General features: G+C 37.3%; 1 protein-coding gene across 1 annotated transcript in view; it reads left to right on the top strand.

Annotated features, from left to right (window-relative positions):
- The window catches only part of PTPRT (protein tyrosine phosphatase receptor type T), a 680289-nt gene that overhangs the window by 479471 nt on the left and 177567 nt on the right, over window positions 1-23251 (top strand). The window contains exons 8-9 of the mRNA XM_070939969.1: window positions 4012-4308; window positions 5705-5814. Coding sequence (XP_070796070.1) covers window positions 4012-4308; window positions 5705-5814 — 407 coding nt within the window. The remainder of the gene's footprint in view (window positions 1-4011; window positions 4309-5704; window positions 5815-23251) is intronic.

Below are 23251 nucleotides of genomic sequence, written 5' to 3'. Positions count from 1 at the left end.
TTGAGAGTGTTATCTGGGGGGAGTTCGATCCTGTGGCTCCCGAGGACATGGACAGGGTCCTGGGATGGCTGAACGCGACCACATGTTTATTGGACCCGTGTCCCTCCTGGTTGGTACTGGCTTCCCGGGAGGTGACACGAGGCTGGCTCCAGAAGATTGTTAATGCTTCTTTGAGTGAGGGGGTCCTGCCGGCCGCTTTGAAAGAAGCAGTTGTGAGGCCCCTCCTCAAGAAGCCCTCTCTGGATCCGGCTGTTTTGGCTAACTATCGTCCAGTCTCCAACCTTCGCTTCGTTGCGAAGGTTGTTGAGAGTGTGGTAGCGCAACAGCTTCCCCGGTACCTGGATGAAACTGTCTATCTAGACCCGCTCCAGTCCGGCTTCCGACCTGGGCACAGCACGGAAACGGCATTGGTCGCATTGGTGGATGATCTCTGGAGGGCTCGGGATAGGGATTGCTCCTCTATCCTGGTCCTGTTAGACCTCTCAGCGGCTTTTGATACCATCGACCATGGTATCATGTTGCACCGGTTGGCGGGGGTGGGGGTGGGGGGCACCGTTCTGCGGTGGTTCTCCTCCTACCTCTCTGACCGGTCGCAATCTGTGTGGACGGGGGGGGCAGCGGTCGACCCCGAGGCACCTTGCTTGTGGGGTGCCACAAGGGTCGGTCCTCTCGCCCCTTCTGTTCAACATTTATGTAAAGCCGCTGGGTGAGATCATCCGTGGCTTCGGGGTGGAGTTCCATCAGTACGCTGATGACACCCAGCTGTACATCTCCACCCCAGGCCACCCCAACGATGCCCTTGAAGTGATGTCCCAGTGCCTGGAGGCCGTGCGGGCCTGGATGGGGAGAAACAGGCTCCGACTCAACCCCTCCAAGACCGAGTGGCTGTGGCTTCCAGCGTCCCGATATAGCCAGCTGACGCCATCGCTGGCTATTGGGGGTTAATCACTCGCCCCCACGGAGAGGGCTCGCAACTTGGGCGACCTCCTGGACGCACGGCTGTGTCTAGAAGACCATTTGACGGCCGTGGCCAGGGGGGCTTTTTATCAGGTTCGCCTGATACGCCAGTTGCGCCCCTTTCTAGATCGGGACTCTCTACGCACAGTCACTCAGGCACTAGTCACTTCCCGCCTGGACTACTGCAACACTCTCTACATGGGGCTCCCCCTGGGGTGCACCCGGAGGCTCCAGCTGGTCCAGAACGCGGCCGCGCGGGGGATTATGGGGGCGACGAGGCGCTCCCATGTGACACCTCTCCTGCGCGAGCTGCACTGGCTCCTGGTGGTCTTCCGGGTGCGCTTCAAGGTGTTGGTGACCACCTTTAAAGCGCTCCATGGCTTAGGGCCGGGGTACTTACGAGACCGCCTACTGCCACCAATAGCCTCCCACCGGCCAGTACGCTCGCACAGAGTGGGCCTCCTCAGGGTGCCGTCCGCCAGACAATGTCGGCTGGCGACCCCCAGGGGGAGAGCCTTTTCTGTGATGGCGCCCACCCTCTGAAATAACCTTCCCCCAGAGTTACGTATAATAACAGACCTCCGGATTTTTCGTCGGGCCCTGAAAACCTATTTATTTCAACTAGCTGGGCTGGCTTGAGCTAAATTTTAAATTGATTTTAAATTGGGTTGTTTTAATTTACGGCCAGAATATTTAATTATTTTAATACTGTTTTTTAAATTTTGTATGCTTTGTTTTTACTTAGGCTGTGCACCGCCCTGAGTCCTATTTGGAGAAGGGCGGTATAGAAATTTAAACAAACAAACAAATAAATAAATAAATAAATAAATGGTCTCACCAGCACAAACTGCTTTCTCTCCATGTGACAAATATTGATTTTAACAGTTTAGACTGTTGAATCATTTTTTTGTTAAAAAAATAACATTTAAAATAAATGTGACAATATAGGTTTTATTAAAAGAGAAGGCATCAATAGATAGAAACAGTGCAGCAATTGTTCAAAGGATCTATTCCTTATTTATGAGCAAATTAGCAGAACAGTTTTTGTTTTGTTTCCTGAAGGAAGGTCAGTATACTGCATCTACCTACTATTTGGTGGGTGCCAATATTATGTTGGCTTTTAAAATGGTTGCTGAATTTGAAATGCTTAGGGTAAAAGTTATGATTTCATTTCTGATATACCAGACAAGCCGTGCCAAAACTGACTTGAACTGCTTCTATTGTATGGGTGGAATTGAGGTTACTAACCTAGACCATTTTTTCTGTCTTGCTAAAAAGTATATGAACATTTTGATTGATTAGTGTCGTGATGGCAATAGTGGTAAATATCTATGTGTTTAACAGTTTACTGCATACTTTGCAGCAGTGATATATGGAATGCAAATGGTAAAGACATGAATTAAAGGATGAAATGAAAGATAAGAAACTAGGTTATGTGAAATGAGGACAAAGGGAAGGATGCAATATATTAGAATGAAGAAGATCTATTCTTGTGGAATGGAATGTAGTTGAATATTTCTATGGAAATAAAAGTGTTGGTTTAATTATGAATGAAAAAGGTAAAATGCATGTTAGAAAATATGAATTGGTATCATCATAGGTTGTGGATGGACATTAATCTATATGGTACTGATAGTGCTGATTTTCAATAATTAATATGATCTGGGGAAACAATCTGGTAGTTGGCATGGAAGGATGGCTGAAAAAGAGACCTTTTTTAAAAAGTGTCATTAGGTCATTTGAAGCTCTAGGCATGAATGGGAATAATGAATACTGAGCATTTGAATAGAATGTTTATTTATTTGAATATCTGGTTTAAGCAAAGCTGTATTTCTTTTAAAAAAAGAAGTGGGGTGAATGAAGAAGCCTGATGCTTTTAGTGAAGAATGCAAAGATTATGAAAGTTGGACAGAGTGCTTTTTGATAATATTAAGGGATGAAGGGGGATGAGAAATAGCAACAAACAACATAAAACCAACATCCACCAATTAATTAATTTCTTTTCCTAATGCAGAAGTTCATTTCATAAACAGCTTTGTATATGGGAAGATCTGTAGATGTTGGTTTTGTTTTCACATGTGAGATGTAGCTCAATAATTTCCAGGTTATTCTTAGTGTGTTGTGGTGATCCCTTTCCCTTGGTTCCTTTGGGAAGGGACATATAGATCAAGACATGAAATTATTGGGTTGAATTTTGCACAACAGTTGCATATAACCAATTCAATCAGTTTTTTTATTTATTTTTTAAAAAATGTTATTTTCAAGCCTCCCAGTATCTATTATGTAGGATGAGTGGCTATATAAATCATATAAATAAATGTAAGAATTTGTAAACCAAAGTAGCTAATTTATAAAACAATCACAAACATAAATACTACATTTAGTAACTTCCACTGACACCCAATCTAATGGGAACAAATTAAATATCAAATACAGAACAATATCTTTTTCATGGTCTTTCAAAAACTCATCAAAATGGGCACCAACCAAACTCTGGGGGTTGGAAAGGCCAGGAGCTATAGTGAAGAAAATTTCCTTTGTCCTCCTGAGTACCTCCATTCTAAAATTCTAAAATGGAGGTACCTTAATTATCCTTTCGCACAATAAAAACATGATAAAGTTCTGTTTGAAGTAGAAAATACTTAAGATCCTTAAGTATTTATCCTTAAGATACTTAAGATACTTAAGATCCAAAGCATAAAAAGCTCGAAAACCAGCACTTTGAATTGTTCTCAGAAATCCATCAGCAGCCCATGCAACGCTTGCTAATGTGTTGTTATAAGGCCACAATAGTTCTTAAATATGAGCAAATGGACTCTCACATTCTATATCAAATGCAGTTTCTTGGCAATCTTCAAAGCAGCCCTGTGTAAAGTACTTTGCAACGTTATAGATTTGAGGTGTTAAGGGTATCTTTGCTATTATCAAAGATATTTGTTCCAGATAAGATATGCCACCTGAAACTGGCAGTTTCTTGGTCTAGTGTTCACATGCAAATCTACCAGATGCTTTCATTTTTCATCAACTAAAGCATTATGTATTTTTCCTCCACAGATCCAGTCCATGGTCCTCAGAATGTAGAGGTTGTAGACATCCGATCACGTCAGTTGACTTTGCAGTGGGAACCTTTTGGTTATGTTGTGACTCGTTGCCACAGCTATAACTTGACAGTTCATTACCAGTACATATTCAACCAGCAGAAATATGAAGCAGAGGAACTAATTCAGACATCATCACATTACACGTTGCGAGGATTACGACCCTTCATGACCATCCGATTGAGGTTGGCTCTTTCAAATCCAGAGGGCAAGATGGAGAGTGAAGAATTGGTGGTGCAAACAGAAGAGGACGGTAAGAAATAAAGTTCTTACTATTTAAATTGTTTGGGGGAGGAAAGGGAATTAAAAAAACACTTAAAGTAAGATTTTATTGGTAGATAAGAAATTCAACCAATATGTTTCACAGCTCATCCCAAAAATAGACTATAATTAAATATTGGGAAAATAAACCTCTGAAAATTGTTACAGGCTAAAATTATAGCTAATACTAAACATAATGATGCTTCTGATTTTGCTTTTTGGAGAATTAGTTCTGATTACATCTTAACAAAATCAATAACTATATGTGTTGGGAGATTTTGGTTGTCTTCTCTAAATATGTGTCAAAATGTGTCAGGTGAGTTTGCTTAAAGGGTGCTTAAGAATTAATTTATGTTCAAGGGCCTGTCAAAGTTGATGATTACTGCATTTTTAAAAAAGAAATTTCAGCTTAAGAGATAATGTGCTAAACAGGCATCTGAATGGCAGTAGTTATTCCTTACTGCTATTTACTGGTTATTTATTTAATAGGTCGTTCTTCCAGGAGGGTAAGGGTTCAAGAGAAGGAAATGATTTAAAGATCTATATGTTGATTAAACATATTTATTTATATTTCATATTTCTAAACTGTTCATCTCCCTCAGAGAGGAGCTATCTCTTACTCATTGAACTGAGAAACCTAGTTCAGGGGAACCCAACCCTGGGCTGTATATGTGAGCTGTGGGCGTGCATGTGAATGTGCAAAGCTCCATTTGTGCAAGTGGCAGACATGCGTGCCTGCTGCATGTGCAAATGGAGCTTTGCGTGAGAGTGCGCTTGCTCTCTGCTTGTGCAAAACCATCCCCTCTCTGTCCCGCCGCCACCGCCGCCGCCACCAATCCATAAAACTGGAAAGGTTGGGGATCACTGACCTAGTTAATAAAACGCAAACAAAAATCAAGTACTTCAGTTTTATTTTAACATGTCACTACTGAACATCCTTGCTTAATGACCACTCATTCAGTAACCATTCGAACTTACAATGGTGTTGAATTAATAGTAATTATGACCAATCCTCACACTTATTTCAATTTCAGTGTCCCTGTGGTTACACGATTGCCATTTGCAATCTTGTTTTCTGCTTTACTACAAGCAGTCAATGGAGAAACTGGCAGAAGGTTACAAATTAATGGTCATGTGATGCAGTCACATGACATTGTACTTTATGATTGTGTCACTTAGCAATGGAAATTTGGGTCTCAATTACTATTATTAAGGGAGGACTGTTATTTACAATTTACTTGTATTATTGTGGCACAGAAATTTGTACATGGTTTGGGAAAAATTGCACAGTATTTTGACAGAAATTAGAGTGAACATTGATTATGATGTTAGGTTATAGAGAAAAAAATGAAATATTATAATTTACAAAGTTTTCATTTTATTTTTAGTTCCTGGAACTGTTCCCCTTGAATCTATTCAGGGAGGACCCTTTGAAGAGAAGATCTATGTTCAGTGGAAGCCACCAAATGAAACCAATGGAATAATTACCCTTTATGAGGTAAGATAGAATGGATGCCTCAAACTGTACTTCTTCTATCCCTTCTATCTTTATGATGGATTTTATAGTTACTTTTTGAATAACTATACTTATTATGGCATGTTGTCACTTGGCTAAAAGGATTGGAGTGTTTGAATGAACAGTTCTGCATTGGTTTCACCTGTGAGGAATATTGCAGTGTAGGGATTTGAATTACTGGTGTCTTACAACTCCTTAACTCAAATACCCTGATGCTTGTACCAAATAAAATTCATGCTCTTTACTTTTGCTTGTAATTGATGGCATAGTTGTAGATATATAAAGAAATCCTAGTTATGAAATGAGAATGATTTATAGTGGTATGTCAATGCAAACATACCTACAGCAGAGCTGAGATAAAATTAGTATCACAAATCTTAAGAGCAAACATTGTCTCAAACTGGTATGTCTTCCCAAATTTGAGATTTGAATGCAATTACTGCATACATAATGAAGTCCACTGCAAATCTGGTCTGTGCTGGATATAGTTTTCACTTTGCCTGAATTACCAGATGTGATTCAGTCCCATTGATCAGATATAGCAGGGTTTTTTTTTTCATTGTAGTAGCAATTCTGGAGAATGGAGAATAGGCATTACATATCCTTTGTATGTTGGGATGCATTCTTTCAGGAAATCTAGAGTCCCAAGTTCTTGAAATGCTATGATTTAGCATTATGAGAATAAAATAGTATTTATCTGGATTTATGTCATGTCCCTTTGTATTTCTCTGTGGAATGTGGCCATGTGGAAATCAAAAACTTCCATATTAGTTTGATTGCTACAATTAATTGCAATTAGTGATTTTAATCAGGAAGCCAAAATGAAGTCGAAAATCTCTTGCATGTTACTCAGGGTTTAATTCCAATATTCTGGCAAGAAAAGATGAAATGTGAATAGCAAAATTCCACCTTATTTCCTACCTGCAGTTTTCTTTAAAGGTTCAGTTGATACACCACGTGAAAGACTTTTGAAAATGTAATATGATCTTGTGTATTATGTCAAATTTTAGTCTCTCATATGACTACAGTAGTTCCATTGAAATGCCTCTGCTATAAAAGCAGATGGCAGAAGGTTGGGGGTTTGAAGCAAGGTTAATGTGCTGAGCCTTTCACATCTGGAAACATGATTTTCCAAAGTGGTTTGGGTCAAAGGAAGAAATTGAGTTGAATGCTTTCAGCTGAGTCTCGGTGGATCTTTGTGCATGTCACTGAAAAGCTTCCACTGTTTGCTGCAACTAGCAATCTGTGCAGCAGACATTCTCTAATGTGTTTTTTAGACTGCAGAGCAGAGTATTTTAGGTTACAAGATGAGGGATGCAGTATATCTAACTTGAAATTAAATTCAGACAGCATCATTGCCACTAGGATAACAGTCCTTAAATAGCAAGTTCCATCTCTACAAAAGGTATTCAATTAAAACAAAAACAAAAATTCTATGAACTAAGTATTTTAATAGAATTAAAATATTTACAATGGGAATTTGGATGATTTGGTGTTATAAAAATTTCCAGAAGAAATTACAATACAGGTAGTCCTACCTTTGGGTAGACAATTGCACCCAAAGTTTATATTGTTAAATGAGACATTTGTTAAGTGAATTTTGCCCCATTTTTTGACCTTTCTTGCCACCGTTGTTAAATGAATCACTGCTGTTGTTAAGTTAGTAACACTAACTAACTAATTACTTAATTCACTTAAGTAAGTAAGTGAATCTGGCTTCTCCATTGACTTTGCTTGCCAGAAGGTCACATGACTCCAGGGCTCTGCAACTTTCATAAATATGAGTCAGTTACCAAGAGTCTGAATTTTGATCACGTGACCATGGGGATGTTGCAATGATCATAAGTGTGAAAAATGGTCATAAGTCACTTTTTTCAGTGCCATTATAACTTTGAATGGACACTAAATAAGATGAGTTTTACCTTTACAGGCTTTTTTACTTTTTGAAAAAAATCCTTCTATATTCTTGCCAAGAAAACTAATGATCATATTTATAAAGTTGAGCTGGGAAAAAATGGGACCTTACTTTTTTTCTTTAGATATTTATGTATGGCAACAAAATAAACTCAGTTGTCTATAACATAGCATTTACAAAATGGCTGACAGCCCCATGGAGAATGGCAAGGGAGCGCTTCTAGAGCTTGGAGTACTGCTGGAGGTGTTAGGTAGATGAAAAATATCCCTTTTTTTTGTCAGCAAAAGAATTTATGTTGGATGTATTCTATTGGGTGGCAAGCAGGGAAGGCTTAGATAAAGTGCTATGTTTTGCAGAGAATTCTGGGAGTCGAACTGACACAGACATATTTCTAAAAAGATACTAGCTCTTATCTACTTAAGGGAGATCTGATAGCAGTTTTCCAATACTTGAAGGGTTGTCACAGGGAAGTGAGGAACAATTTATTCTCCATAGCAGGAGAATGAGGGCAGGATAAGAAGCAATTGGTAGAAGCTTGTCAGAGAAGATCCAACTTGGAAATAAGGAGGAATTTCCTGATCTGAGAATGATTAATCAGTGGAACAGCTTGCCTCTCAGAGTTGTGTGTGCTCCATTGCTGGAGGTTTTCAAGAAAAGATTGGACAACTGCTTGTCTGGGATGATATAAGGACTACTGCCTTGGGCAGGAGATTGGACAAGAAGACCTCCAAGATCCTTCCAGCCCTATGATTCTAAGTGGAAACACTTCTGATGAAATATTGATCTTCATTGTACATCTTTGTAATAGCAGACCACATGGTGTCTGATACTGCAGAATCTATGAAAGAACCTACAACTGTACACTTTGATTGTTTCTTAGACTCTAAAAAAGCAAGATTCCTAGCATATGAAGGAAGCCCTGCATTTATAAATGTTCTTTTCATGGTAAACTAGATTGAACTCACAATCCCAACTTCATTTCCTTGTTATGTATTTTATACTGTATGTTCTATGACAAAGGCTATGGAGAATTTAGGTTACCTATTTTTAATATATATGTGCAAAAATGCTAAATCCTCATCAGAGTTAATTGTGGATACATTCTATATATGGAAACTGAAAGGAATTGCCTCAGGGTATAAAACAAAGTCAAGATGACAGCCATAATAATGCAATTAGTACCCTTCCTCTTTTTACAACAAAAGCACCCATACAAAAAATGAATCTTCAATCACACTGTTGTAGTTTCCCCTGACTTTTTGACTAATTTTGCAAACATCCCTGATCCAAGTTTTCAATATCAGTATTGGAAGTAATAGGATCTATATTTGGTCTTTCCATAATGGAAGCATCTCGGCTTCTCCACCTGTGAAATGCCAGATTCCCCATATTGTTCCCCTTTTAAGAAAGATAACACATCCTAGAAAAACACAACATAGAAACCTCAGTAGAAGCTAAGGTAGAAAGCATACTGAATGAAAATTAATGTTTGACTCTTTTAGACCAATGTGTATAATCGCTTATTTCCTATCTTAATATAAATTATTGGTATTAGTTTTTAATTCTCTACATGGCTTAATATTTCAATCTCGTTGAAACACTTCTTCTCATAAGTTCCTAGCCATATCCTCGAACCAATATTGAAAGCACCTCTATTCTGACATGTGGGCCTCTCACTGGTGGCCCAATGGCTCAGGATTTACTCCCCAGTGACCTGTGCCTTTTCCTACTGCCCTTCAGGGACCTGGCAAACATGTTGTTATTCTCTGAGGTCTTTTAATGAATGATTTTTTTGCAATGGATTTTCAAAATCTATTATATTTCCGTTATCTTTGTTTGTTCTGTTTGCTTTGCTTGAGAGATTTTTAAATTGAAATTTGAGAATGTTATATGGCAGCCTATGAAAGCCTGTCTTGAAGGGCAGCATATATATATATTTTTAAATTAAAAATAAATAATTCACATCCTCTCAAGGTTATATTCAGTCCCAGATAAAGTCTAATTATAATATCCATCCTTACAGTCACTAGTAAATTAAATGTTCATGACCAGTAAATCCAATTTACAAAAATTGAAGTACAAGTGTTTGTCTAGCCAGCTGACCTCTCAGAGAATCATACAGGTGAATATGGTGCTTTTTATAGTTCTGAGGGGGAATAAAATGGATGAATTGTTCACATAATTTAATATATATAACATAATTCATATATCACATAATTTTTAGAAGGGACATTAGAATATCTAAAATTATATTGACTACATGAATGTTTAAAAAGATTTTTAGAAATGATGTGGATGTCCTAAAGAGCCTTAATATTTTTCTCTGGGCTCTGTGATTGAAATTTATCTTATAGAGCAGATGTGGGCATTGTCAGGGTTTCAAGTAATAGACAAAAAACCCCTCAGCATTTCCAGCACCACTTTTAGAGTGTGGAGATCAATATTTATTTATGTAACTGAAAGTCCCCCCCCCACCAATTCCAAACAATCAGTCACATGGCCAAGTGGGCTAGCACGTCCTTCATGTGGGGCAGGGGGTAGGTATTTTCCACGCACACTGTGTTAATACATCTAAAATTAACGCATAATCTCACTGACTCATCTTTCTTCTCTTTGGTATTTTGTTTTGAGTACAACCCCAACTATCTCTAATTTCCCCTCCCTATCCCTCAGCTCCGGTGTGGCAGCACTGAAGCTCCACGATGGCTTCAGCTAGGCCAGCTTCAGGGTTGACATTTTATGGCCCACAGGCCACATCTAATCCCTTTGACTGTCTCTGTCTGGCTGTGGCGGTGGCTGTCCATAGAAGTGCCAGTTTCTCATGCATCCCTTGAGAAAATTAATTGCCTACCCTTGTTATATATAATTCCTGAAAAGTAACAATACATCCAAAGCACAGCTTCATTTTTAAATTTTGATATTCCTCTCCCTCTCTCCTTCTCTCCCTCTCTCTCTCCCTCCCTCTCTCTCTTTTTCTCTCTTTCATAATTCATTCAATTCAGAAAGAATAAAGATAAAATAAAGAATAAGATAAAGATTTTGTTACCAATAACAAAAGAAACCAGCATAAAACATTTTAAAAGTAGTTAGAGAAACAAGCTGACAAGTGACAGATATAAAATAAAGATACTTGATTTAATTATATGCTTTTATTATGAAGAGGCCCATTCAAATGTTAACACTGTAGGAACAAAACACGGTATAAGATTTAAAATGAAAATAACTGAACAGCTGAGATAGGAATGGATCCTTAGTCTGATCTTTAAATTATTTCCAATATTAAACCCTGGATGGATTTGGATTAGTTTGTTTTGAACCATGACAACGTTACACAACAAACACAAGAACTTATTAGTAGTGTATTAGAACAGATATTTATATGTTTATATTGAGGCTGCTTTTGTTGCACAAGGCAGGATAAATTTCGTACTCATGCCCATTCTGCATTTTGCAAACATAATCCATTTGTGTTTGTCCTTGGCAGAAGGAAGGAGAACCTTTTTTCTTAAACAGAGAAAGTCTCATGATGCAAAATCTCACAAAGTTTATTTAAATAACTGTAGGGAAGATGAGAAGCAGACAGGAGAGCAGTGAGGATCTCTCATCATTTGTACCAGTGGTAAAAACAGCTCATAAGATAAAGATACGATGCAGCCTCCAACTCATTAGTTTTGGGTTTCTTCACTTTTAAAAGTGAAGAAGTTAAAAACCTCTTTATTTGTTGTACTTGCACAGTGTTGTGGCCTGGAGGCGGCCAGCGAAACTGGCAGCAGAGTCAGACAGTGAGGAGGTTGGGGTGGAACTTGAGCCAGTCCTGGAAGCTGGGGAAAGCTCAGACAAGGGCTCTGCATCAGAGGCAGAGAGGGGGCCAAGGCCATCTGATAGTTATGTGCAGCCTCCGGAGTCTGACAGCAGTGAGGCAGAAGAACACCGGGAGCCTATTTCCAGTGTGTGCATGTACAGAGCTGCCAGATGACAATTAAAAAAACAGGGTTGACTTGGGAGTAAGGCTTGGAGATGATTGGCCCCTCCCATAAGACATAAAAGAAGAGAGAATGGAATGTGAGCTTTTGCAGGAAGCAATTAGTTCATCTGGCCGATTCAAAGTTCGTTTATGACTCTGTACCAAGCTTGGCCTTGCCCTGCCAAACTTGGTAGAGTTTGTTGGTTACAAACTTGGAAATTAGCTCTCTGGCAGCGTTCCACGTGAGATCGGTGGGTGTTGATAACCTTCTTCTGAAAGACTGTTTATCAAGCCTTGCGGACTGTAAATGAAAGTAATTTACAGTCGTATAAATAAAAGAGGTTTTGTGGGACTAAGATTGCGTTTTATACTTTCTAAGGAAGCCTAGGTCAGAACACACAGATCCAATATAGTGAAATATCACAGGAACTAAGAGACCCAATTTGTTGTGGTGGTTAAAATATCAGCCTGGAAATTAATATATTCTTAGTTCTAGTCCTAAGAACTAAGAACCAACAGCTGGGTGACATTGAGCCAGGCCCTCTGTCAGCTCTAGGAAATAGGCAATGTCAAACCAATTCCAAGTCTCACTTCTGGAACTGGTCAACATTGGAGTTAACACTGATTCAAAGGAACAAAAAAAAAGTTCTAATGATGTTTGTAATGTAGCATTTAAATACCTCGTCAGGAATTCTTGGGGTAATATCTGATCCATATTAGTTAGAAAGAATCTCCATTTTCTAGGTGCTGAATTGTTCTTTGGGCTAGATGGTTTGTGTGTAATTTCTTTTTCATATGCATTATTGACTTTTCTTCTTTATGCAGAAGAATGAATTCTTGAGGGTTTATAATCTTCCTAAGGGATGCTTTGAACACAAATGTTGGACAGTCTAAACAATACTATTCTAAAATGTGAATAAAATAATTCTGTTTTAAAATCAGACATTTATAATCATGATACTGTTTCCTCAGTTCTTTCCTCGTTTTTTCTTCCAGATTTGAACCAAGCATTGCATTTAAAACAAAATGACAATTCACTTCAGGCATTCAGCAATTAATGTAATTAATTGTACTTGAGAAAAAAAATGACAGTACTATTAAGATTATATTTTTAATAGCTATTTGAAATAATGTATTTTTATAATGAAAATTGAAGAGTTCACTATGTCAGGAACACATTCCCTTGGAATGGGATTACACGCTATATGAGGTTTATTGTAGCAAGTGAAAACATAGAAATGCAATAACCAAATTATTTCCTTCTTTTGCTAAGATGATTGGTCAGGATGCAATGGGGCTTGGAATTGGAAGACAATGCTGTAATTTGTTACTACCTTGACAGTACTTTGGCAGTTTTGCAAGACATAAAGTAGTCACTATATGTATGTTTGGATGGAAAATTCAGACTGGTTAGAGAATGATATGTCTAATGTTGGAAGGGATAATTAAGGCCACTGAGTCCAGCCAGCTGTTCTGTGCAGAAATCCAAGTACCAGAATCCATGTCAGATAACTCTCTAGCCACTACTTAAATAAAAACAGTGAAGGAAAGTACACAGACTTTTCAGATAGATAGTAGTTTATCACATCAATATTATGTGTGAGAACAAGGCTTCAGTATCTATAAGCAGTCTCATCACTAGTACTGCTTCTGATTAATTAGAACAACAGAAATCCAGACTGACATATGTAGCAGCAAAATTAACATAATCCCTAAGCCACCATAACAAATGACTGTGTTCAACTTTCATGGTCCAGATCTGATGTTGTTGTGTGCAGAATGTTTACCAGAGCATGTAGAATACAAATGTACACCAAGCCAATGAAATGAATATATTCTTTTAGGGTGTGAGAAGCTCAATTTTCACAATGACTATAATTTAATGAAACCGAATTCTACTTCAGTTGCTTCAGACTGAATTTTTGTTTGACTCTTGATAGCATTACAATGTTTTTAGGATATATTATGGAATGTCGTAAGAGTACTAAAGGCTTTGTTAAGTAGCTGGGAGACACCGGAATGAGATCAGAGGAAATGATAGTAATACTAACTCAAACATTCTTTCTTTCCCTCTTCTGCTTTTCTGGCAACGATCCTAAGAAGATTTGAACACTGCAATGTTATTCTTTAAGCCATGAAATTAGATATGCCATGCTGTGGTATCTCCTCAGCAGCTTTCCATTATTCTTATCTTTTATTTAGGACACTGATCCAGGTTGAGAAAAAGTTTAGAGATAGGCAGTATCAGAAATATCTACCTAGTTCACAGAGAGTAGAATGTGTGAGTCCCATCTTGCATATGTAGTTATCTTGTGAGCAAGTGTGTGGCCTGTTCTATTTCCAATCTTTTATCATTTTGGAATTATGGTGGAGACCCTGAATATTTGCCTAAGAAGGAAGAAGCCCCAAAGCCTGAAACAAAGACACGTGCCAGGTTTAAGTCAGGAAATAGGGATAAGTATTGGTACACATATAGGTTTAATATCAGGAGAGGAAAACTGAAAATAAAAAATTAGGACAGTGCCCCAGTATTTCACTTTCTAAAAATGAATCACTTTTTTCCAAATTTAAAATCTTGTGAAATTCTCTAGAATCAGACACATTAGTGCTCCAGAACTGAAATTCCAGGACAAGATCTGGCTTTTATTCTCTTGCTAGTAATGATGTCTATAGACAACATTCAGATATACTTTTCTTCCTCTTATACACTCACATATGCATACATACTACAGTCTGAAAGACAAAGAATTACAGCAAGATTGGCCAACTTCCTTACCAAAAATAAAAATCTCTTTCCCAAATTTTAAATCAGTGTGTACTAAGCTCAAAAATTCCAATAAAATCCAAAAATGAAAACAATGAAACATTTGGCGTTAAGAATATAATGGCTCTCTCAAAACAGTCTCTTTCAAAGATTGTGTTCTTTTTAACCTGATTTCTACAATAAACAAGGGACTTCAAGCCTGGCACATCCAAACTTGCCTACATACCTTTCTATTTTCCCAACTTTTTCTTTACCTTTCCTTAACCAACACATCAGTGTATTTATGGCAGGAAAAGGAAAATCCTAAGAAACTTCAGGTAGCAGACCAACTAGTTGGTTATGCCATACTTGAAACCAGTACTTTCTCAAATGGCTTGTTAAAATCAAGATAAGGTATACCTACAACAGTCCTAAAATTGTATTAAGTTACTTGATCAAAAAGTAACAGTAAGTTATACTGAAAAGGTTTGTTTTTAACTATCTGCTTAAGATAATGCATTGTTTTAAAGGTGCTTCATATCAATCTCTTTATGATGTCTCCTAGAATCTTCCATGACATCAGAGTCAGACTGACTGGTCTACTTAATAGTTTCCAGGATCTTCCTTTTTTCCTCTTTTTGAAGATAGGAAGATCTTCTAATACTTTTTCCTCTAGTCATTTGTCACTTCATCAGTTCTCCAGGATTTTGGTAAACATAATACCAAGGGCCATCAGACTGTTCCTTTAGCACTCTAGGATGAATAAATTTTGTTTTAGCTGTTTTCCTAGTTTTTTAAATACTTTAATTTCTGTTATTGATAAGGATTTTAGATATTTATTGTTTTAGCCTTGTTGTATGCTACCCAGAGTAACAGAATGATAGAGTTGGAAGAAACCATGGAGGTCTTTTAGTCCAACCCCTTGTTCAAGCAGGAAACCCTATACCATTCCAGACAAATAGCTGTCCAATCTCTTCTTAAAAGCCTTCAGTAATGAAGCACAACTTCTGAAGTCAGAAGCCGTTTCATTGGTTAATTGTTCTCACTGTTAGGAAATTTCTCCTTTGTTCTAGATTGCTTCTCTCCTTGATTAGTTTCCATCCATTGTTTCTTTTCTTGCCTTCTAGTACTTTGAAAAATAGGTTGACTCCCTCTTTTTTGTGGTAGCCACTCAAATATTGGAACTCTACTATCACTACTAACCCTAGTCCTTCTTTTCACTAAACTAGATGTATCCAATTCCTGCAACTGTTCTTCATATGTTTTAACCTCCAGCCCCCTAATCACCATTATTGCTCTTTTTTACAATCTTTCCAGAGTCTCAATATCTTTTTTATAATATGGTGACCAAAAGTGGATGCACTATACCAAATGTGGTCTTATCACTTGGGCAGCTATATAAATTAGATAAATAATTAAATAGCTATATGAATAAATAAATACAGTGTAATTCAGCCTTAGGATTTCAGTTCTTTCAAAACTAGTCCCTGGCTATGTTCCCTCACTCACAATCTTCAGTTCTGCCCTTTCATCTTGTGCTTCATAATTTGTGTGTGTCTGTTTGTGAATGTACATACTATATGTCTGTATGTGTAGAGAAGCCTAATCCAAAATAATAGTTCTTAAAGTTACACATTTAACTAACACTAGTTTTCCTCAAAAGCAATTATATCCAGCATTACACAATAATTTTCTTTCAACATTCCTTTCTACTTCCATTTCTTTAACTAAGGCCATTTCTCCTATAGTGACACCTTAGTGCTTTCAAGTGTTGTCCAGCCATAGCCGAAGCAATGAAATATCTGTCCTCAGTAATGTTATTTTAACACAGAAATTGTTATAGGGTGTAAAAGGCTATCAATCACTAGTGAGAAATTTCTTATTCAAATTGTCCATGCTCTTTTGGTATCACCTTTAAAAAGTATCTCTTACAAAATTCTTCCAAATGGAAGAACTGTCTCAATAAAGGAGAATATTTGTATCTCAGGGTTGAAATGAACCAAGGGTCCTTGGTTCTCTCTGAACCTGGTTGTTTTCTTGCAGACAAACTAGGTAGCATCATCATTGCTAGTAAATAACTGAAAACAAACCCCATTCCTTACTAGCACTGATGATGTTATCTAGTTTGAGTAATGAAACATCTGCAAGAAAACAACCAAGCTGGAAAGAAGCTGTTTTTCATTCAGGAATGAATTTAGCATTAGAAACAACAACATGTAGCTTCGATAGTTGACTCCAATCTATTTATTTATTTGTTTGTTTGTTTGTTTGTTTGTTTGTTCAACTTGTATGCTGCCTTTCTCCGAAGACTCAAGGCAGCTTACAATGCATTTAAAAACCATATATAAAAACATTAAAAATTAAAACATTAAAAACAATTAAAACCCATTCACACCATTCATGGCCGGATCTCGCCAGATCACAAGAGTGAGATCAATGGCCCCAGGCCTGCTGGAAAAGCCAGGTCTTCACTGCTTTTCGGAAGGCCAATAAGGTGGGGATGGTCCGGATCTCAAGAGGTAACTGGTTCCAGAGAGCTGGGGCAGCCACAGAGAAGGCCCTCCCCCGTGCGCCTGCCAGCCGGCATTGTTTAGCTGACAGGACCCGGAGGAGACCAACTCTGTGGGATCTTACCAGTCGCTGGGAGCTATGTGGTAGAAGGCGGTCTATGTACCTATAACAAGCACCAAGTTAACAGTTTACAGTTAACAGTTTGCTAGATTTGGAGGCTGAGTACTCCATCCCTTGTCCTAATGGATCAATCAATACAGTTTTGAATATCTAACTTGTCATATACATTGCTGGACTCTCACTGAAAAGGCTTTACATTTATCAATTGATTTTTTGTTAGCATTCATTTTCTCTCTTCTCCTTGTTTGCCTTAAATTTTAGTTGTAAGATTTTTAATATGTGTTTGTATAAATAATAGGATGCAAGTGAGAAATTACTGATTCCTTCATATTTGAAAAAGCAAAGGTTTTGGGAGAGTAGAAGATGCAACTGGTTAATCACAACCTTAACATAAAAACAAATAATAAATTAATTTTATTGTTGATTGAATTTGCAGAGTAATATGGGTGGCATAGAAAATTAATATATAAATAAATGTAGAGATATCACTGTACACTGCCACTGAAATAAAAATGTAGGTATTTAATTACACCATTTAGTTTCATGCCATTTGCTAGTATTATGTAATATATACATTCCACATTATATTACATACTGTACATAGTGTATTTTCAATGGTAGATTAGGTTTAGCATGTAGAATTGTCGGTGTTCTCTGAAATTCCATTGTCCTACTAGGTAATATCAGTACAGGAGTATTGGAGAAGTCTTATGTTGATATGATAGTAAATATGTTAGGAAGCAGGAGTTAAATATAGGTTCTCCTCAACTTACCACTGTAATGAAAACCTGCCCATTCTGGTCACAAGTCATGAAGGTTGTTAAATTGAGGTGCTCACATAATCACCTTGTTTAATGACCCTCATCCCTGATGCAATAGTTAAGCAGAGTGTAGAGTACCTCAGGTGTGGGAGGTCTGGGAAGACTTAGCACTGGCCAAGGGCCTCAATACAGCATCTATACATGACCTGTTCTAGACCTATCTATGCCTCTCCTATCCCTTGAGGCATCTCTAGCAGGGGACATCTCTGTGGTTGATTATAAGGGCAAGCAAATTTCCAAGTTCCTGAATTTTGTTCATGTATCTGGAGAAGTTTGAAAACCATTTTTGTCTATTTAATGGCAATCATAAAGGACTAATCAAGAATAGATGGCTATTAATAGATGGAAGAGGCTAAATGTTCTGTGTGCCATTTTCCTGTGGTGGGTGAAATTGTTACATACTCATACATCAGTTAGGTGTTCTCTCACTCTTTGTGTCTGTGCCTCTCTGTCGGTGCATCTATGCATCTGTGTATATATTCATTCTAATGGGATTGTTTTTGTCATTTGTGTTTTTGGTACTGAAGGTTAGAGTAGCAAAAGAGAAAGATGGCTCAAAAAAGTGTTAAATTTTCCCCTTACATTTATTAGAGCCTTGTTTAGATTGTCCCCAAAGATCCTCAGTTTTAAGTAAAACCAAACAGAAAAATGCATTGAATTGCATGTTGCATATTTAATGTAATAAGTAGTTTGACACTGCAGTTAAATTAAATATTAATTATATTAAGTTGTTTATGTCCTGGTGTAGATGGCAGAGGCTGATCCTTAAAAATATAAAAATCTGATTAAGTTTGCATGTTTAAATGTCCTATTCTATATGTATTGATACACTGTTACAAAACAATTTCTAATATGAGTTATTTGCTGTGCTATTATAAGGAAGCTTTGAAAAAATTAATACATCTTGAACAGTTCCTATGAAGAGCTGGCACAGCAAATTATATGTACAACAAAATATTGAAGCCTGAAGCACTGAGAAAGTACAATACAGAAGACTGAACAACTCCTCAATGTTTAATCTTACCAAAGCAATTTCTATATGTTTCATTTTATGTGCTATTAAACTGAACAATACTGTTCACCAATAAAGTCATTTAAAAAATCCAGCTCATTAAAACCGTTCCTGTAATATATAGCTTTCTAATTAATGTCAGTGGGTTGCAGAGCTTGGAAAATAGAGTAACAGAATTGCCTACAATGTTGAAGAAATATTGCCTGTGTATGTATGTGTTGGGTGTGTGTTTGTAATGACATTTTAATGAAATCCCTAATGTTCTGTATTCATCACAATGAGGCTAACAGTTGCTTTGTTGTTTATTTTTTTCCATTTTTCCATTTCTATGCCACTTCATTTAATTTTACTTATTGCCAATGAAAATCATATTATTTTAGGAAAGTGTGTATACGATAGTAATAATAGCACAGAAAATGTAGTGGCTTATATGTAATGGAGTATTTTATAGATCTAGTTTTGTAAGAAAGCAAATATTAACTATTATTGAGAAGTAAACATCAGTGGTCTTAATTAGTACTTGTCTACATTATTTTCAATAAGAAACCAATCATATGAATGTGATTCTACCAATCTCTTTTTCAGCAGATATTGATTGCCTACTCAAGATGACATACTACTGATATGCAAGAAATATTCATATTAAAAACAGTTGAAAGCAGGTGAAAGTAGTTTAAAGCAACTTCTCTCATTTTCCATTTTGTTTTGTTTGCAAAATGACTCACCCAAATTTTAATTATTTGTCATTTGATTATTTTAGCTTGTAATACATCTCAATCCTTGCTCTTTGGTAGGATAGCCCTCCAAGTTTGCTAAAAGGGCTTTGTGGCCTCAGGAATTTGCATGAAAAACCACCAGCAAAACAATGGTTGATAAACATCCAATATTAAATTCTTAAACACTCATGCAGTGTTATTACATTATGGGAGGTGCATGAACTTGTATTAAGACACAATATTATACCAAAGTAGAGTTTTGATAAAGCAAAACTATGAAAATGATAAACATAAGTAAGGTATGCTTAATATTGAAAATATCAATGCAATTTCTTTATTAGTTGATCAGAAAGGCTTATTTTCATTTTCAGGAAATTTGGCCTCGCAGCCCAGTCAGTCCTCCATAGAATGAAGTCCTCTTTATTAAACCTTATTCTCAACAAGCTACCACGTTGTCCTGGGCAGATTGACAGAAAGATATTTTTCAACTTTCCAAGCTAAGACTGAGAGGAAAAATGATAGCTGACTTGTGTGCCTAAAGGAAAATTAAAACATTGGTTTCCACATACCTAGTCCAGCACTTTAATCATTATACTACAATAATTCTCTGAGATACACAGATTTTATAATACTGTATAAAAATTACTTTAGATCTTATTCAGTTGGGGTTTTGTATGACTGTACTCTGAAGCTTGGGTATATTTTGATAGGTTTATTGACAGAGGACTTGGGTTCCAAGGAAGTTAAATGTAGCTTTTAAAACAGTGATCAAAACAGCATCTTTTCTTAACTGCAATACTGTAGACAGCTGTTTGCCCAGTTCCATTTATTTCAAGAGAAGAATGAAAATTTAATTAGGCTAGTGAAGATGTCATGTAAAATCTTTCTATATGGTTATAGAAAGCGTCATCCTAAGATACCTTTCTACATTATAGTTTTGTCCTATCATGTACTATGAGGAAGAAATACTATGATTGGATGATGAGAATTTGTAGATATAGATTAAATCGAGGTAATCTGACATACAATAAGATCAGGATGTGTTGATTGGCTGAGCCATTCTACTCTTCAATTTGGATAATAGCATCTTAATTCTACATAGCATATCTATATCTATATCTATATCTATATCTATATCTATATCTATATCTATATCTATCTATCTATCTATCTATCTATCTATCTATCTATCTATCTATCTATCTATCTATAGATGCATTAATCACAAAATCTCTAGAACCGTAAAGCCTACAAACTTGAAATTTACCATGTATGTTCCTCTTGGCTTCTAGGTGCTCACTAAGAAAGGATTTTTTGAAATGATCATCAGAACATTAATATTTCCTATATTATTATAACACGCTCTGATGCTAATTAGTTAGATGTTCTACTCCCTCTCCCAACTTGAAAATAATTCTGGAGAGAATGGAATAGCATAGGACAGGCTTCTGTGGGGCAAGCCTGAGGAAGAGAAGGGGCTAGAAAGCCTGAGGGAGAGAAGGGGACAGGATAGGAGACATTTCTGTGGGGCAAGGCTGAAAGAGAGAAGGGGAGAGGCTTCTATGAGGCAAGCCTGAGGGAGAGAAGGGGAGTGGAGAGGATCTATGGGGCCAGTCTGAGGGAGAGAAGGGGATAGGAGAGGATCTATGGGGCCAGCCTGAGGGAGAGAAGAGGATAGGAAAGGATTTATGGGTCCAAGCCTGAGAGGGGAAAGGAGAGGATCTATGGGGCCAAGCCTGAGGGAGAGAAGGGGAGAGAAGAGGGTCTGTGGGGCAAGTCTGAGGGAGAGAAGGGGAGAGGAGACGGTCTATGGGGCCAGCCTGAGGGACGGAAGGGGGTAGGATAAGAGAGGCTTCTGTGGAGTCAGCCTGAGAAAGAAGAGAGGAGAGGCCAATTGTAATTACTCATTAATTTTCAAACTCTAAGTGTCAATTTATCAAGCCTGAGCACATAATTTCATAGTGAAGCACGGCGTCCAGCTAGTTTGGTCATAATGTAACCCTCATGAAATATTTCTGAAAATATAATTAAATGAGGACCCAGTTTGTGGGGGCAATAAGCTGACTTTGTATAAATATACAAAAGTATGAAGGCTATTGCTTAACCCACTGTAAGCTGCCCTGAGTCTCCGGAGAAGGGCAGCATATAAATCAAATTTAAAAAAAAAATGTCTATGTAGAGTCTCAGTCATCCATGTCATGGTTGTCCCAAGGTGCTTTTTCAGGAGGCAACTGGTGAAATGTCTTCAAAAAAAATTTCCAGAAAGTCCAGTTGCCTCCTGAAAAAGCACCTTGGGGCATAATTAATCTTACTACATACAATACAGTCTGTCCATTTGAAGACACTTAGATGGTACAAGTGCTCAGTTGGCTGCAAAGATAAGCCACAAACTTTATTTGTGCATTACAAAATACTTTATTTTGTATAATACAAACTTTGTGCATTATAAGTTCACACACAAAACAGTCTCTCTAAACATTGCTGGTCAAAATATTTGTCTATCGTCCTTCTACCTAGATTTCTTTTCAACTTCAATTTGACCAAACATTTGGTGTTACTCTATTTCCAATCTATTAAAATTCTGTGTACAAATGTCCTCACTTAAGAGATACAGTATTTATTTCCTTAATCCCCATGACAATAACTCTCTTGACTACTGCACCATCAACTGTTGGGAAGGGAATCAGGGACCCCATTGCACAACTAATATATAATGTTCTAAAGACCTTGACTAGGTAGTAATAATGAGACAAAGCCTTAGGCTATAAATCACATTGATTTGGGAATTGTAGGCTTGTTCTGTTTTGCCTGCGGCAAAGGTCTTCTCTGCTGTCAGCAGTGTTTCCTAAAGACTCCTGGATTCCTCTGTCATGGTAATCAAGTGCCAACAAGGCTGGTTATGAAACTGCATTTCTTCTTACTAAATCCCCAATTATTCACTACTATTTTAGCTCATGTAATCCCAATAGTAAAATAGTAAAGTGTAACACCGATGAAGATTCTATTGAGGAAATTAAATGAATATGATACAAGCAAATATAATATATGTACACACACAGAGAGAGATGCATGACATTCCCTTGGTACATTGGAAATACAGAATATTCTTCTATAACAAGTTATAGACGGTTATTTTGTAATTCTCAAATGAAGTAGTTTTACCAATAAAGTGCTATCTTTCATCAGAAGCAAAAAGTTAGATCTTCATTTGTTTTCTGGATTCCCTTCTTTCAAATACGCAAACAAGCCAACAAAATATTTTTGTTAACAATGCAGTACCAACATTTTCAAATGTATATCAAGAAAAGTGCTGCACCGCCCTAAACCAAAACATTACATGGAAGGGCTGAAGATGCATCGGAAATGGTATGCTAATTTTGCAAGTATTTCTTATGTCTCCAGAGGAAACTGGAAGCTGCAGGAAGACTAAGAAGGCAGCAGCTTTATTAAATATCAATTTCTAGCAATTTGAAGCATTCATGTGCATCAGGCAAAGCCCCAGGAGTATTTGCCTCAGCAACCCCTTGGCGTGAAGTCCAGGAGTGTAAAATGGAAGATGAATAGCTGTTGGGTGACATGTGGCTTTTACCCTTTCAGCATATAAGACTTCTACAGAA

This window comes from Pituophis catenifer, unplaced genomic scaffold (assembly GCF_029215685.1).
Source record: "Pituophis catenifer annectens isolate HBS135680 unplaced genomic scaffold, rPitCat1.0.hap2 SCAF_3, whole genome shotgun sequence".
NCBI classification, from domain to species: domain Eukaryota; kingdom Metazoa; phylum Chordata; class Lepidosauria; order Squamata; family Colubridae; genus Pituophis; species Pituophis catenifer.
Note: the sequence above shows the minus strand (reverse complement) of the source record. Positions and strands in the feature narration are given on the sequence as shown.